The 12778-nt window shown below is 38.5% G+C and overlaps 2 protein-coding genes across 2 annotated transcripts; one reads left to right on the top strand and one right to left on the bottom strand.

Moving 5' to 3' along the window:
• Window positions 1–358: 358 nt before the first annotated feature.
• adpgk2 (ADP-dependent glucokinase 2) lies at window positions 359–9237 on the top strand. Its single transcript, XM_077564185.1, has 7 exons — window positions 359–730; window positions 1588–1747; window positions 5153–5343; window positions 5437–5533; window positions 5598–5734; window positions 5813–5949; window positions 7283–9237. The coding sequence occupies exons 1-7, from the start codon at window positions 535–537 to the stop codon at window positions 7838–7840; spliced, it is 1476 nt and encodes a 491-aa protein (XP_077420311.1). The 5' UTR covers window positions 359–534; the 3' UTR covers window positions 7841–9237.
• Window positions 9238–9458: 221 nt separating this feature from the next.
• drc8 (dynein regulatory complex subunit 8) lies at window positions 9459–12184 on the bottom strand. Its single transcript, XM_077564186.1, has 7 exons — window positions 12120–12184; window positions 11938–12007; window positions 11650–11722; window positions 11436–11518; window positions 10955–10997; window positions 9708–9774; window positions 9459–9638 (listed from the first exon to the last, which is right to left on the bottom strand). Exons 1-7 carry the CDS (start codon window positions 12142–12144, stop codon window positions 9520–9522), a joined length of 480 nt encoding a protein of 159 aa, XP_077420312.1. The 5' UTR covers window positions 12145–12184; the 3' UTR covers window positions 9459–9519.
• Window positions 12185–12778: the final 594 nt, after the last annotated feature.

Below are 12778 nucleotides of genomic sequence, written 5' to 3'. Positions count from 1 at the left end.
CAAAGCTTGAAACAACCGTTATTTCGTGAATTTTGATCAAGTAAGCTCGTGCGTGAAACCGGTTTGTCTAAATAGGTCAATATTTAATGTAAATACGGATTATATTGACGCTGTTGCATGTTTGTAGAAATATTACATCCCCCTTATTGCCCCAGGCTACTCTACTTCCGCCTTGTTGTCAGAATAAACACGCCCCTTAGGAGGAGGAGGGGGAGAAGGGTATGCTCGTTTCGGTTACTAGACTACTCTTTTTCGTCACCTGCCTCAATGCAACTCTATGCTCGACAGTGGATTTTGAAACAAATTAATCGAATGGAATGAATCCCCTTTTAAGAATGAGTATGAATCTACATTGAAGTTATAGTGGAATTAATTATATTAAGTGCGTGTAGACTTAACCTAATTTGTTATTATTGCACGTCGGGGACATCCTGTAAACAAAATCAAACACCCCATTAGGCGCTCAGTTGGAACTTGCTAGGTCTCCAGTAGTACAGTGTGTCCACCGTCCAGTGCCAAGCTAGTAAGTTAACGATGGAGGGCACAGGTAGGACATCGTGGATGAAATGTGGATCTGCAATCTCCTTGTTTGTCGTTATTCTGGCCATTTGGTTTCGGCCACCGGGCAACGACGTACTGGACGGCCGGCTGGGCATCGTGTTGTCGTCGCTTCTCCGCGCCGAGAGCAAAGTTGGAATGAATCACATCGCTCGACCAAAGGTGGCCATTGGTAAGGGCTAGCAGAGTGAGCTCCTGTCATTTCAGTTAAAACGTTCTTTTTTATCATTCACATTGTTTCGTGACATTTGGCTGCTGCACATGCACAGGCTGTGGTTTGAAAGTTTGACTGTAAGTCAACTGTGGGATCTTTGCATACGTTTTTAATAATAATAATAATAATAATAATAAAATTAATGTGGCCAAAACAAATCATCAATCTAATAGCGGTACTCGCAGAAATGCAGGCTGCCAAATTGTCACTAAATAGTGAATCCGAATGATATTCAGTCCAAAAAACGAGCATCTTTTCTGGTCAGCTGGACCAGTTCATTTCGGTCAGACGTCACTTGGTCTAAGGCTTTGTTACTTACGCATGCATTGGAATGTTTACATTTAGTGGTGCTAAACACTGTCGTCATCTCCAGATAAGATTGCCTTGTGTGAAATAATGTAGGTAAATCCTCCTTCCATAATGGAGCTGCTCAAAGTCGAATCTTTTCATTACACCCTGAAACTCACAACCGTTTTTTTGGAAGGGCGTCTACTAAATGTTGTCATGTTCTTATCCTGTATCTCCAACCTTTGCCCATTTACAGCCACACAAACCGACCACTAGTGTGGGTTAGCACAGCATCCCACGTCAGCCTACTTACATCATACATGTGCTTATGCTGGTCATGTGAAGCTTCAATGTGGCATCGAATGTAGAGTATAGCATGTGTCTGTTTACATTGGCATGTCTCTCTGCTCCAGTTGACCAGAACTGCTTACTGTTGTACTTTTCCCCTAGACTGCATAATAATAATAAACATCGCCATCATGTTTCACAAACTTTGCATATTCACCCATCTGCTTCTCATCTCGCAGGTTTTGGAGGCTGCGTGGACCTGCTCGTTGACGGCGTGTCGCTACTCAATAAAATCGGCCTCGCGCCCACCGACCTGCCCCTCCATCATGACTACATCGAAAATGCCGAGCAACTGTCTCAGAGCTTCGCCTACTTCTTTGCTCCAGGCGCCGCGGCAGAGTAAGCCGCGTCTAAGCTTTGTATAAAATGTTTCCATGCCAAATTACTCGGTGGGTTTGAGCTAAGCAGATTTTGATTTTAATGCAACTTGGTCTGCTTGTTAATCGTGATGGCACAACACTAAATATAACATTTTAGGTGAGTCGAAGCAGCGTTTTTGGAAGCTACAGGCCGCCAGATTTGGACATTTTTGGCAAAAGGGGCCACCTTTCTTTGAACCCTTAAATCTTAGGAACTACTGGGTCAGTCTTAACAAAATAGATATTGTTGTAAAGGGATTGTTGCGTATTTTAGTAACTTTTTGACATTTTGCTTCAGTTGATCTTAAAATTGTGCCTGTGGATCTTGTGACCTCAGCAAATTTTTAATGAAATGTTCTTTAAAACAGAAAAGTTTCAGGTGTTTTTTTTAATTTAATTTTAGCAGCAAAAAAGAGTCAAAAGTATCCATACCCTCAGAAATTCGATGAATATAATTGAATATTCATTGCTCACTTTTGACTAGACGTTTTCATTGGAAAGACAAACACAGTCAGGTGTGGCCATTCCATTGTTTGAATTTGGGGGTTCACAAAATGCAAATTATCTGTTGCAGAGTCAAACTTAATTAATGTAACAAACAGTAACACTTCAAAATTCAAATTAATTTTGATTTAAAATCAGTGACTGTGAGGCCTTCTTCTCTTTGTAAAGTTTGACATTGGCTAAGATGTTACCTTATTGTGTAGAATTGCTCAGTTGGTCTTGTTTTGTATTTTATACAGATCATGTACAAATAGTTGTGTGTAGTGTGTGTAATGGATTTGTGAAGCTTGAGAGCAGTTAAGAACAAGTTTTGACAATTTTATTGGTCAGGCCCCCAGGCAACTCATGACTTACTGTCCCTCCCTCACATGCTCTATTTTCCATCACATTAAAATGATTAGCTTGCTTACCAGATCAAAACTTTACGTTTCATTGAGCTGCAACAAATATTGCATTGACAATCCCAATGGCACATTCAGATAACTTGTATTGTAAATATGTTTTAATCACATTGCATTTAACATAGGGCCCGACCGATATGCATTTTTTGAGGCCGACACCGATTTTTGGCAGAAAAAATATAGATTACCAAATAATCTGCTGATTATTTAAAAAAATATATTTAATGAATAAAATTAACCCCCGATCCCCCCCCCCCCCCCCCCAATTCCTTTTCAATTAGTATCATTAGTACCATAACAATTAAAACAATAAGAAAGTGGAATAAAAATAGAATAAACTAAAATAATAGTAGTTGAAAATGGGGATATCGTTGATATTTGTAAACTGTAGCCCCTGTGAAGCCCTTTGAGACTCTTGTGTGATTAAGGGCTGTATAAATAAACTTGAAAAAAAAAGAAAGTTGCGATTTAATTATATTAAAATAACTTGTTTTTCACACATTGGGAATAATTTGTGCCTTTGCTTAGTGTTATCTTTCTTACCTGTGGGTATGTGTTCTCACAACGATTGTGTGTGAATATTCGTTATTTGAAGGAATAACACCCCCGAAGTCGATACTAACTTCCTGTTAGCATTTGAATCGCTTTTAGCATTAGCGCTAGGCTAGCAATGTTTTAATAATTAAGCATGTTTTGTATTTAAAGTAAATATACAGTGGATGTAATTCTTAATGACGTGTGTTTAGTTTTACAGTTAACTCTAACTGGACTAGAATTGACAAAAGCCCAAGTGGAGCCCTGTGGACTTTCTCCCCTATGGCATAACCCCGACTTTCAACTTAACAACCAACCGTTTCATTTAGCTGTGTGGGAGCAGAAAGGAATTACACATCTCCACCATCTCTCCTCAGATAATATGTTTATATCATATACATCCTTGCTCCAAAAATACAATATAAAAAACGGAATTTTTTTACATTATCTACAAGTTAAAAATATGATAAAGAAAAAAATTCCAACACTTCGGGGTACGCTCCAACCGCCTGTTTTAGCTAAAGATATTAACAAGCTTTCTCCGACAACAACAAAAAAACTTTCAAAAATATATAAGTTACTTTCATATACTGATAAAATGTCTTTACCCATCTTGAAATGGGAGACAGACTTGTCTATAGCACCGGAATCTGACTTTTGGATTCAAGTTTGTGAAAACGCATTTAAAATGACAAAACACACAAATTTACAACTTATCCAATATAAAATTATTCACAGAACATACATTACTCAATATATGATGAAGAAAATGGGACTCTCAGACTCCGACATTTGTCTCCAATGCTTACAAAACACTACAGACACTTATGTTCATGCTTTATGGTTATGTACTGCGGTTATGTATTTCTGGACTAAAGTCTTAGAAAAACTTTCCGCTATTTTGGACTGTAGGATACCTTTATCTCCAAACTTGTGTTTGCTAGGTGACCTAACAACAACTGACTTACCACATAAACAATTTCAATCTACACTTGTAGCCTTTACTATCGCTAAAAAAACAATTCTTGTTAACTGGAAAAATAAACAAACTCTGAATATCGACCAATGGTCTAACCTCCTCATAAATCACATTTTAATGGAAAAAATATCTGCCTCAAATAAAAACCAAATATCAAAATTTATAGAAACATGGTCTACGTATATAGAATTTTTTAACCTAAGTCCGGTTACTTAATTCTGTCTGTTAGCGAGAGCCACTACATCGTGATAACTTACATTGATGTTTCTGCATTTGGCAATTTATTATTATATTATATTATTAGTATGGGATTTTTTTTAATGGGCTTTAGGTGAACTGATGAATACACACACGCACGCACGCACGCACACACGCACGCACGCACGCACACACGCACGCACGCACACACACACGCACATACACATACTCACCCACATACAAAAAAAAAAGTATATATATATAAATATATATATATATATATATATATATATGTGTGTGTATATGTATATATATATGTATATGTATTTAAAAAAAAAAAAGTTAACTCTAACTGGGATGTCATTTAATTGCTTAAAGGATGCTTGGAGGACAACAGAATAACCACAATAACATATGCTACACACTTGCTAGTTGCTAATGCTACTCAAGCAAAATGGTGCATTCAGGGTACTTGCACAGCGTCTCAAACTTTGTTTTTTTTTTCAATAATGTTTAAAGGGGAACATTTTGGCCAATGTTTGAAGGCCAATAATATTTGGTTTAATTTAATAATTAATTAATTTAATCTAATTTAAAGGTTCATGTTAGGTTTAGGGTTGTTTCATTGTTATCCTTGCCGTTCTTACATTCAATCGGTATGAGTTCACCAATGGCACAAAATGGTTTACTTCATTACCGTGACTACTCACGGTATTGGGGGCACCATAACAACTTATTTTTATGGTGTCGTCATTGGCATCCCTTGCAGGCGCTTCGTGCTGAATGAGACGCTCTTCGACGAGCTGGTGGAGGCGTCCCGTGACCTACCTGGAAACAGATGGTCGGTGGGAGGCAACGCCCCTGTCATGGCCGGCCGCATGGCCAACGAGGGATGTGACGTGTTGCTCGGGGGAAGTTTTAGTCCGGACTTTAATGACGTCCTGTCACGGCACATCACTGGTGCGGACATGCAAACAACACTTACTCAAATTGTGATTTTGATGCTTTCATTGCCACATTATCCCCTTAAATCATTGGTATTTGTATCTCCAGTTGCAGGCAATATCGTAGAAGAGCCAGACATTCATCTCATCCTGGAGTATCCATCTGGTGCAAAGTGGGGGCAGTATTCCTCCCGCAGAGCCAACAGGTGTGTCTTGGCTAACAGTAAGCGCTCATTGACGTGAAGTTGACCTCTTGTTTTTTTTGTGCAGGTACATTGTCCACAGCGATGACCATAATCCATACCTGGCATCCATGGAAGAGTTCGCCAAGAAGCTCAAAGATTTTCATCCAGACCTTCTGGTGGTGGGCGGCTTACAAATGATGGACAACTTTCCATTCCAGTCAGGTAGGATGCAACCGAATGAAGGCATTTGGTTAACTTTAAAGCGTAGCCGCTCTAACTGGAGCTACTCCTTTACCTCAGGCGAGCGCGCCGCTCTGCTCTCCCGCCTGGCCGAAGTGCTGGCCACTTCCTCTCCCACGCTTGGTGTCCATTTTGAGATGGCCAGTTTTGTGGAAGAGAGCATCATGGAAGACTTGCTTCATTACGTCATCCCTCAAGTACGTCAAACTCAAAATTTCCTGAAAATGGAATAAAATTTGAGCTTAATCAAAAATGAAATATATCCCAATAATGTAATAATTTCACCACTAATATAGTATTAAAAAAATGATGACTGATATTGTAATAATTTTTTACCGATCATGTAAAACCTTATAACATTAGTGTATCATCTATATTTTATCATATCCCAGAAGTCTTTGCGTGTTTCTAATCAAGTGGGCGGAGCTTATTTTGATTAACGCTGCAAGTTGTTTTAACAATAAATAAATCAACTCTGTCAAATAACTCAATTTAATTAGGCATGGTTAAAAATACACTTTAGGGTAGGGCTATGCAATTATTTGAAATTCAATTACAATTTAAATTATTACACTCCACAATTGCAAAATCAGCATAATCGTTAAAAAAAAAAAAGATTATTAATACTAATTTTGAGTTGTTTAAATTTAGACATTTGCACCTCTTCCAAAAGGAACTTGCATAATTATAGTGTTTCAAAGAATTTTATTTTGCTTACTAATTTTTTTGTTTAAGCATTTTCTTTTTTTCTTTTGTCCCCAAAAAATACATGATCATCCTAATCATGATTGCAATTATTACCAAAATAATGGTGATTAATATTTTCTTCAGAATCGAGCAGCCCTACTTTGGGGGTTGAAATTAACTCACAAAAAAAAAAACATTTAACACCAACATGTTAACACTCCATTTTTTGCTCTGAACGTGTACAACTGTCTTAGATTCTCAAAACACAAAATGTGGAACTTCTGACTGAAAAAAATAATATTACATTATCTGTCAAGTTTTACATGATCTGTTTTGAGGGGGGGGGGGAGAGACCCACCTGAAAATGTAATAAATCCCCAATATATTACTGGAATATTTTGGTAAAATATTACAATATCAATAGATTTTTTTAAATCGCATTATTGTGTTTTATTACATTTTTGGTCGTGTTAAGTTCATCCCATTTTCAGGCATTATTATATTTTCTGGAAATTATTACATTATAGGTTGCTAGTGTTAGTGGCAGGGATTCTAAAAATAAATGTCAGTCAGTCGAGTGCAGATCTTCATCAATGCTGAAGTTTAAAAAAAAGTGTTACTAAAAAATGTCGATTTTTGAGTTAACGTCCTGGGTGATAGAATCTGAGGATTATGTAAGACATTAGTCGTGCCATTTTTCTTTAGTGGATTGAGTCAAAAGGCAAAAAAAATGAAACTAATCCTGATCTCACACTGCACACTGCCACTTTCACTTTTATTGACAGTTCGGTCTTGTCTGAGCTCAGCTCTCATCTGCTTGTCATCGTGTTTCTGCTCCCCCAGGCGGACTCCTTAGGAATGAACGAACAGGAGCTTCCCAACCTGCTGAGCCTCCTCAAAGGCTCCACCATCACAGTACTGTCCGACCCAAACCCCCGGGTCGCTACCGTCCTGGACCAGATGAGGGAGGTCTACCGCATGGTCAACCAGCGCTACAAAGACGCCGTGGCTCAGGACGACGACGCCCAAGCGTGGGGCAAGCCCCTGACCCGCCTGCACGTGCACACGTTAGCCTTTCAGGCCATGATCGTGACCCGGGGCTCCCAGTGGAAGAACACTATGTCGGCCACCGCCAAGGCCTCGCTCACGGCCAACCGCCACGTGTGCGGCTCCGACGACATCGACCCCAGCAAGGCCAGGCTCATCATGGACGACTCGTTCTCCGTCAGCCGGCGGGAGGGCAGCCAGCGCATCCCCCTGCAGGAGAGCCGGCCCGTCAGCTGCTGGGAGGAGGTCGACTACGAGATCTGCGTGGCGCCCGTGCTGGTGTGCACCGAGGTGTACCAGACCGCAGGAGGGGGAGACAACATCTCGGCCGCTGGACTGGTGCTGCAGATTTAAAGCAGTACAAGCTAACCACGCTGTGACTCTCATCATCTTGGTGTGACGCAAAACAGGTGCTGACTCCACTGCCTGTTGGGTTAATAAGAACAAGGTGGACCACTAACATAAGTGATTAAGTAACAGAATAATGTTGTCGAGGTTTGGGTCGGTCCTTTCTTTCCAGGAAGCGCTCACGGAACGTGTGCTTTACGGGTTTTATCTTGAATGAGAAAAATGTGCAGTTTATATGTCCTATTTCTATTTTTAGTAGTTTGTGTTTCAAGATGGCGGAACGGTGGATTAGTAGTAAGCACATCAGCCTTGCAGTTCTGAGGTCGGGGTTTGAATCTGAGCTCCCTGTGCCTGCTTGGGTTGTCTCCAGCTTCTTCCAACATTGCTTGAAATGGACTCTGAATTGCTCACAGGCGTGTCCGAGTGAATGTTTATTTGTCAATGGGCGGCTTTCAAGCTGAATTGTGTCTTCTACACAACAACATTCTGACATTTTTTGCTGAGTCATCGTAGTCATTTTGACTAACCTTCGTTCTCATTCCGTTAGGAGCACAAGACGGCCTAGTTAGCCATGTAGTACCTTGAGCCTTGGTAAACAAGCTCATATTTTGGACTGGATTATTATAATTTGTTTGTTTGTCAATCAGTTCTGCCATTATGCAGCAAACCCACCCAGAACAGATTCAGTTGTTACAGTGGCGTTAATCAACAAGCAATTCTACACTATGCGAACCCCGAGTTTCAAATAAATGCATATTTAGTAAAGATGAGCCGAGCTGATTGGTCCATTCCTATTTGGAAGACCACACCTGCATCCTGTCTCCCATATTGTGAAATGAAAAGATATTGGTTGAAACTTTTAGATGATCCCAGCATATGTGAGTTTTGCTTATGAATGTGTTAGCTCTTTTAATGATGTCACTCGCCATGTAATGATGGTAAAATTTATTTGAGAGATGCTGGATTTACTCTTATCATTTAGCGTCCCGCTACTTTATTTCTGTTATCACGTGTCCGTGTCTCTCTAAGGACCAAATAAGTAGCGAGGACTGCCTCTATGAACATTCCACAACACTTCACTACTTTCCTCTTCTAATATTTTCCATTAAATCCCCGTTGGGTTTCACAAGTATCAGTTTTATAATGCAACAGGTGTGAGGTCAATACAAAATAAGCTACCTTGAATTGTTCTTTTTATCATTCTGATTTTATGCTGGAGGTAAATGAGTCTCGTTTATTAATTTAGATGTTTTTTTTGTGTGTGTGTGAAATGGGCTTCAGCGTGTACACAGTGATGGAAAGGCGAGGCTCACGGGTCATATTACTGTGATTTATTTTTTTTTTCATGTTAACTCCATGTCAAAATCACCTGTGATTAAATGCTGACACAGCAGTTGATCGTTTCTTAATGTGCATAGTTTTTGTCCACCCCAACATGTTCAATCCTAAAAGGGATTATTTAACCCAGTCATGTCCTGCTTAAATGACTTCATGTTAAAAAGTTGATATGATCCCATGCTGCTTCTTTCAATCTTTAGTCCGATAAACATTTAAAAAACTTCCCTACCACGTTCTAACAGTAGGGATATTAACTAGAATCATGGAACAAACCGCTATTAGACCCTTCAAACTCAAAAGTAAGTTTAATGTACAATTATTACAAATCATGCTTAGTGTGCCATGTTCTACACTTCAGGGTCCATGATGAGATGGTTGAGCAAGTCTTTGCTATAAATCAGGTTGGTCTCGTGGTCAGTGAGGGCAGTCAGCATCTCATCCATCTCCTCCTGAGTGAAGGCCTCACCTGACGTTGACACAAAACCCAGATATTGTCCAACAGCTGCAAGTTAAGCTAAATGTGTAAATGATTTACCTTCCTCCATCATGTACTGTGACAGATCATCTGGGTCCAAGAAGCCCTTCTTTTCTCCGTCAAGAACCTCAACACATAATTACAACACTTGATTCGTATGTAAATATTTGACAATAAAAGCACTCTCAGCTACATCAGTAATGCACAGGAGTTTGTTTTTTTAAGTATATTTAGAGTTTTAAAGTATATTTATAATTAGAAAATGTTTTATTTTGCTGTAATTTAGTTTGTTAATGTTATTTAATTATCACGTTTTATGTTGGAACATTATTATGTACAGGTTCGCTTGTATTTTCAAGGTTTAAATAACGTAGCCTGTGTCTAAATTCACAAGGCTGGGTCCTCCGAAGGCCGAATTTGTCGGCTGCATGACGTCACTACTGGCGCGACTCGACAACACGCACCGATTTACACATGAATGGAGTCCGGTCAATGCCTCCCGACAAGCAGCATAGCCAATCCATTTATATGTAATTCAGTTGCACGCTGTCGAGTCGCGCCGGGGGTGACGTCATTGAGTCAGGCAAAAATGTTGAAGAACCATGTGACTTCTCCCAGCCAATCAGCTAAAGTGTAATGATAGTAGTAAAATACTTTTGAGAAAATATAGCGACATGCTCGAGCCAGGTTTAGCGGTGCTGCTCTCCCAGCCAGACAAGATCATTTTAATCATTTAGTACATTTTAACACATTTTTATCCCACATTTATAAAAGAGAAGCATAACACTTTTTTGGTCATGGGCATCCAATCAGTTAGCTTGTCAGTAGCGCCTTGGCTTGAATATGTAACAGAAAATAACTGCTAGGTTCTCCCATTCCAATTCAAACAGAGGAAAGTGGCGCTGTACACCACCTGAAGAAGACATTAAAAAAATAAAGAAATGATCTCTTAAGATTTTTTTCATGAGTAAATACAAATGAAGTGTATCATTAGTATAAATACTGTATAATAAAAACAACAAAATAAAAAAAAATACATAAACAAATAAAAATACAATATTTTTAATAAATTATGTCATTCACGCCACTAATTTTATGAGGCTCCAACATTGCATTTCAGAGTATTTTAGGAATACATTTCAAATTAATATGTGGGGTTTTGTTTTTTATCCCAAACAACAACAAAAAGTCACGTAGCGTTCATTTCAGCGTATTGTTTTACTGGTTTGACGAGTGTGACTCTGCATTTCCAAACACAACTTTTTATGCAAGGCAAACAAACATGAATACAACATGGGCGTTCTCACTTCAAACGCCTGAAGCAGAACGTCCTCAGAGATCGGAGGGAACCTACAACATAAGCAACACTTACTTACTCATAAACGACGTTAGTCATTAACCAGCACAATACTTATGATGATACAGCACAATTCATTTATAAATTTCAAGTAGGGCAATCTAGCCGGTCCATTCCTTTCATGATCTCATCACATGAAGTAACACTTTCACAATCCAATTAGATCCAACAAAAGAGCTCGCTCAACAAATAATGAAGTTAGTTAGCAATGCTCAGTTTTGATTGACGCTTTCATTGAGGCATTCATTTAACACGTGAACAATTTGATGAAGCCTCGTGGGATACTTAATACAATTAATTTGGAAGTCATTGAATTGTTTAGGTGTATCTAATGTTGTGGTGCATATATTCAAAGATCCAATCTATTCAATCGTCCCGACCCACTTTGATAGACAACAACATGGTCGCTAATATTTTTAGAGACATCCTACTTGTGCTCTATCAGAACTCTGGTCATGGCAGGGAGGAAGCGGTCCAGGTGGATAAATCCTGTTTGGTCCTCCTCCTCTTCCACCTGGTTTGACAAACACCATGTAGGCTATTTAGTTACTCAACTGAAAAGAGTATCATCAAGGCGTTTTTTTCTTTATGTTGACAATGCATTTGACTTTTTACTTAATTTTATAATTGAAAGCAGGTATTTACGTCAGCTATGAAGTTGTGTAGGTCTGCCTGACTGGGGAAGCGGCCCAGAGAATAGATGATAGTGCCAATTTCGCTGAGAAAAACAAATACATGACAATGTTATGCATTTACGTGACATTTTCAATTTATAAGGTACATAATCAGATGATGTTCAGTACAATAGCCTACAAATTGAAAGGTCGTGATATGATGCAAACGAGACAACATGTAGTCTGCAGCGAAATGAGTCAACAGGAAAAGCAAAATCCTCTTTTTAATAGTGTTTTTCAGTTAAAAAAAAGAGCTCACCGGACATCGACTGTGCTGTTTGTTTGATAGTCAAACGCTTCGAAAGCAGCTCGAATCTTTTTTTCCACCTCTGGGGGGGAAAAAATATAGACTTGACTGTCTTAACATTTACAGTAGTTTCCTACTTGCACTTCATTTGGCTTGACTTCATCTTGACGGAGTAATTATTTGACAAAACGCACCTGCACTTTGCGCGTTGGCCGCCATGTTGTTTGTTGTTTAACGGTCACTATAGCGACCAACATCCGTCACGTGCTTCAGTCAAAAGAACGGAAAAGGAATTTCTACGACTAACATAGAAAAAATGCAATAATTGTAATGATTTTGATTGTGTTGATAATTGTGGTCGTTGTAATAACAAAAATCGTTTTAATTTACTCAGTTATTCTCACATAATGATGTTTATACTGCATTTTGTTACTTCCTAATTGTTTGCATATTTGTAAATGTTCATATCAAAATTTCAATAAAGTTTTGAAAACTTAATAACACATGTCTTCAGCATGATATTCATAAACCTTTACTTTAACTCATTAACATAAAAAAATATTCTTTATGGACAATTTTGTAAAGGTAATCTTTCTAAATTTCGATATTGTGTATTTATTTTAATCTTTGAATATAAATATTTGTTTTACATGTTGCAGATGAATTTTTGATTAATGTATTTGCTTTTGTTCATTTTACTGTTTATTTTATTGGATTTGTAACAGCTCTCCAGTATGTTGTTGTATGATGTAATACATAAATGTACTGTTTCATTAAAACAAAAATCATAGCATTAATCAAATGTATTATGTCATCCATTAATTTATTTATAGCAGCTTTCCTTTTGATAGGT

The sequence above is a fragment of the Vanacampus margaritifer genome, chromosome 4 (assembly GCF_051991255.1).
Source record: "Vanacampus margaritifer isolate UIUO_Vmar chromosome 4, RoL_Vmar_1.0, whole genome shotgun sequence".
NCBI classification, from domain to species: domain Eukaryota; kingdom Metazoa; phylum Chordata; class Actinopteri; order Syngnathiformes; family Syngnathidae; genus Vanacampus; species Vanacampus margaritifer.
The sequence above is the reverse complement of the archived record's forward strand: the minus strand, read 5'-3'. Positions and strand labels throughout refer to the sequence as shown.

Coding starts and splice junctions, on each gene's coding strand:
- adpgk2 (XM_077564185.1), top strand. CDS start 535: ATGGAGGGCACAGGTAGGACATCGTGGATGAAATGTGGATCTGCAATC. Junction 5,344..5,436: donor CCTGTCACGGCACATCACTG/GTGCGGACATGC, acceptor TTGTATCTCCAG/TTGCAGGCAATATCGTAGAA. Junction 5,735..5,812: donor CAACTTTCCATTCCAGTCAG/GTAGGATGCAAC, acceptor CCTTTACCTCAG/GCGAGCGCGCCGCTCTGCTC.
- drc8 (XM_077564186.1), bottom strand. CDS start 12,144: ATGGCGGCCAACGCGCAAAGTGCAG. Junction 12,008..12,119: donor GGCCAACGCGCAAAGTGCAG/GTGCGTTTTGTC, acceptor TTTCCCCCCCAG/AGGTGGAAAAAAAGATTCGA. Junction 9,639..9,707: donor ACAGTACATGATGGAGGAAG/GTAAATCATTTA, acceptor TGTCAACGTCAG/GTGAGGCCTTCACTCAGGAG.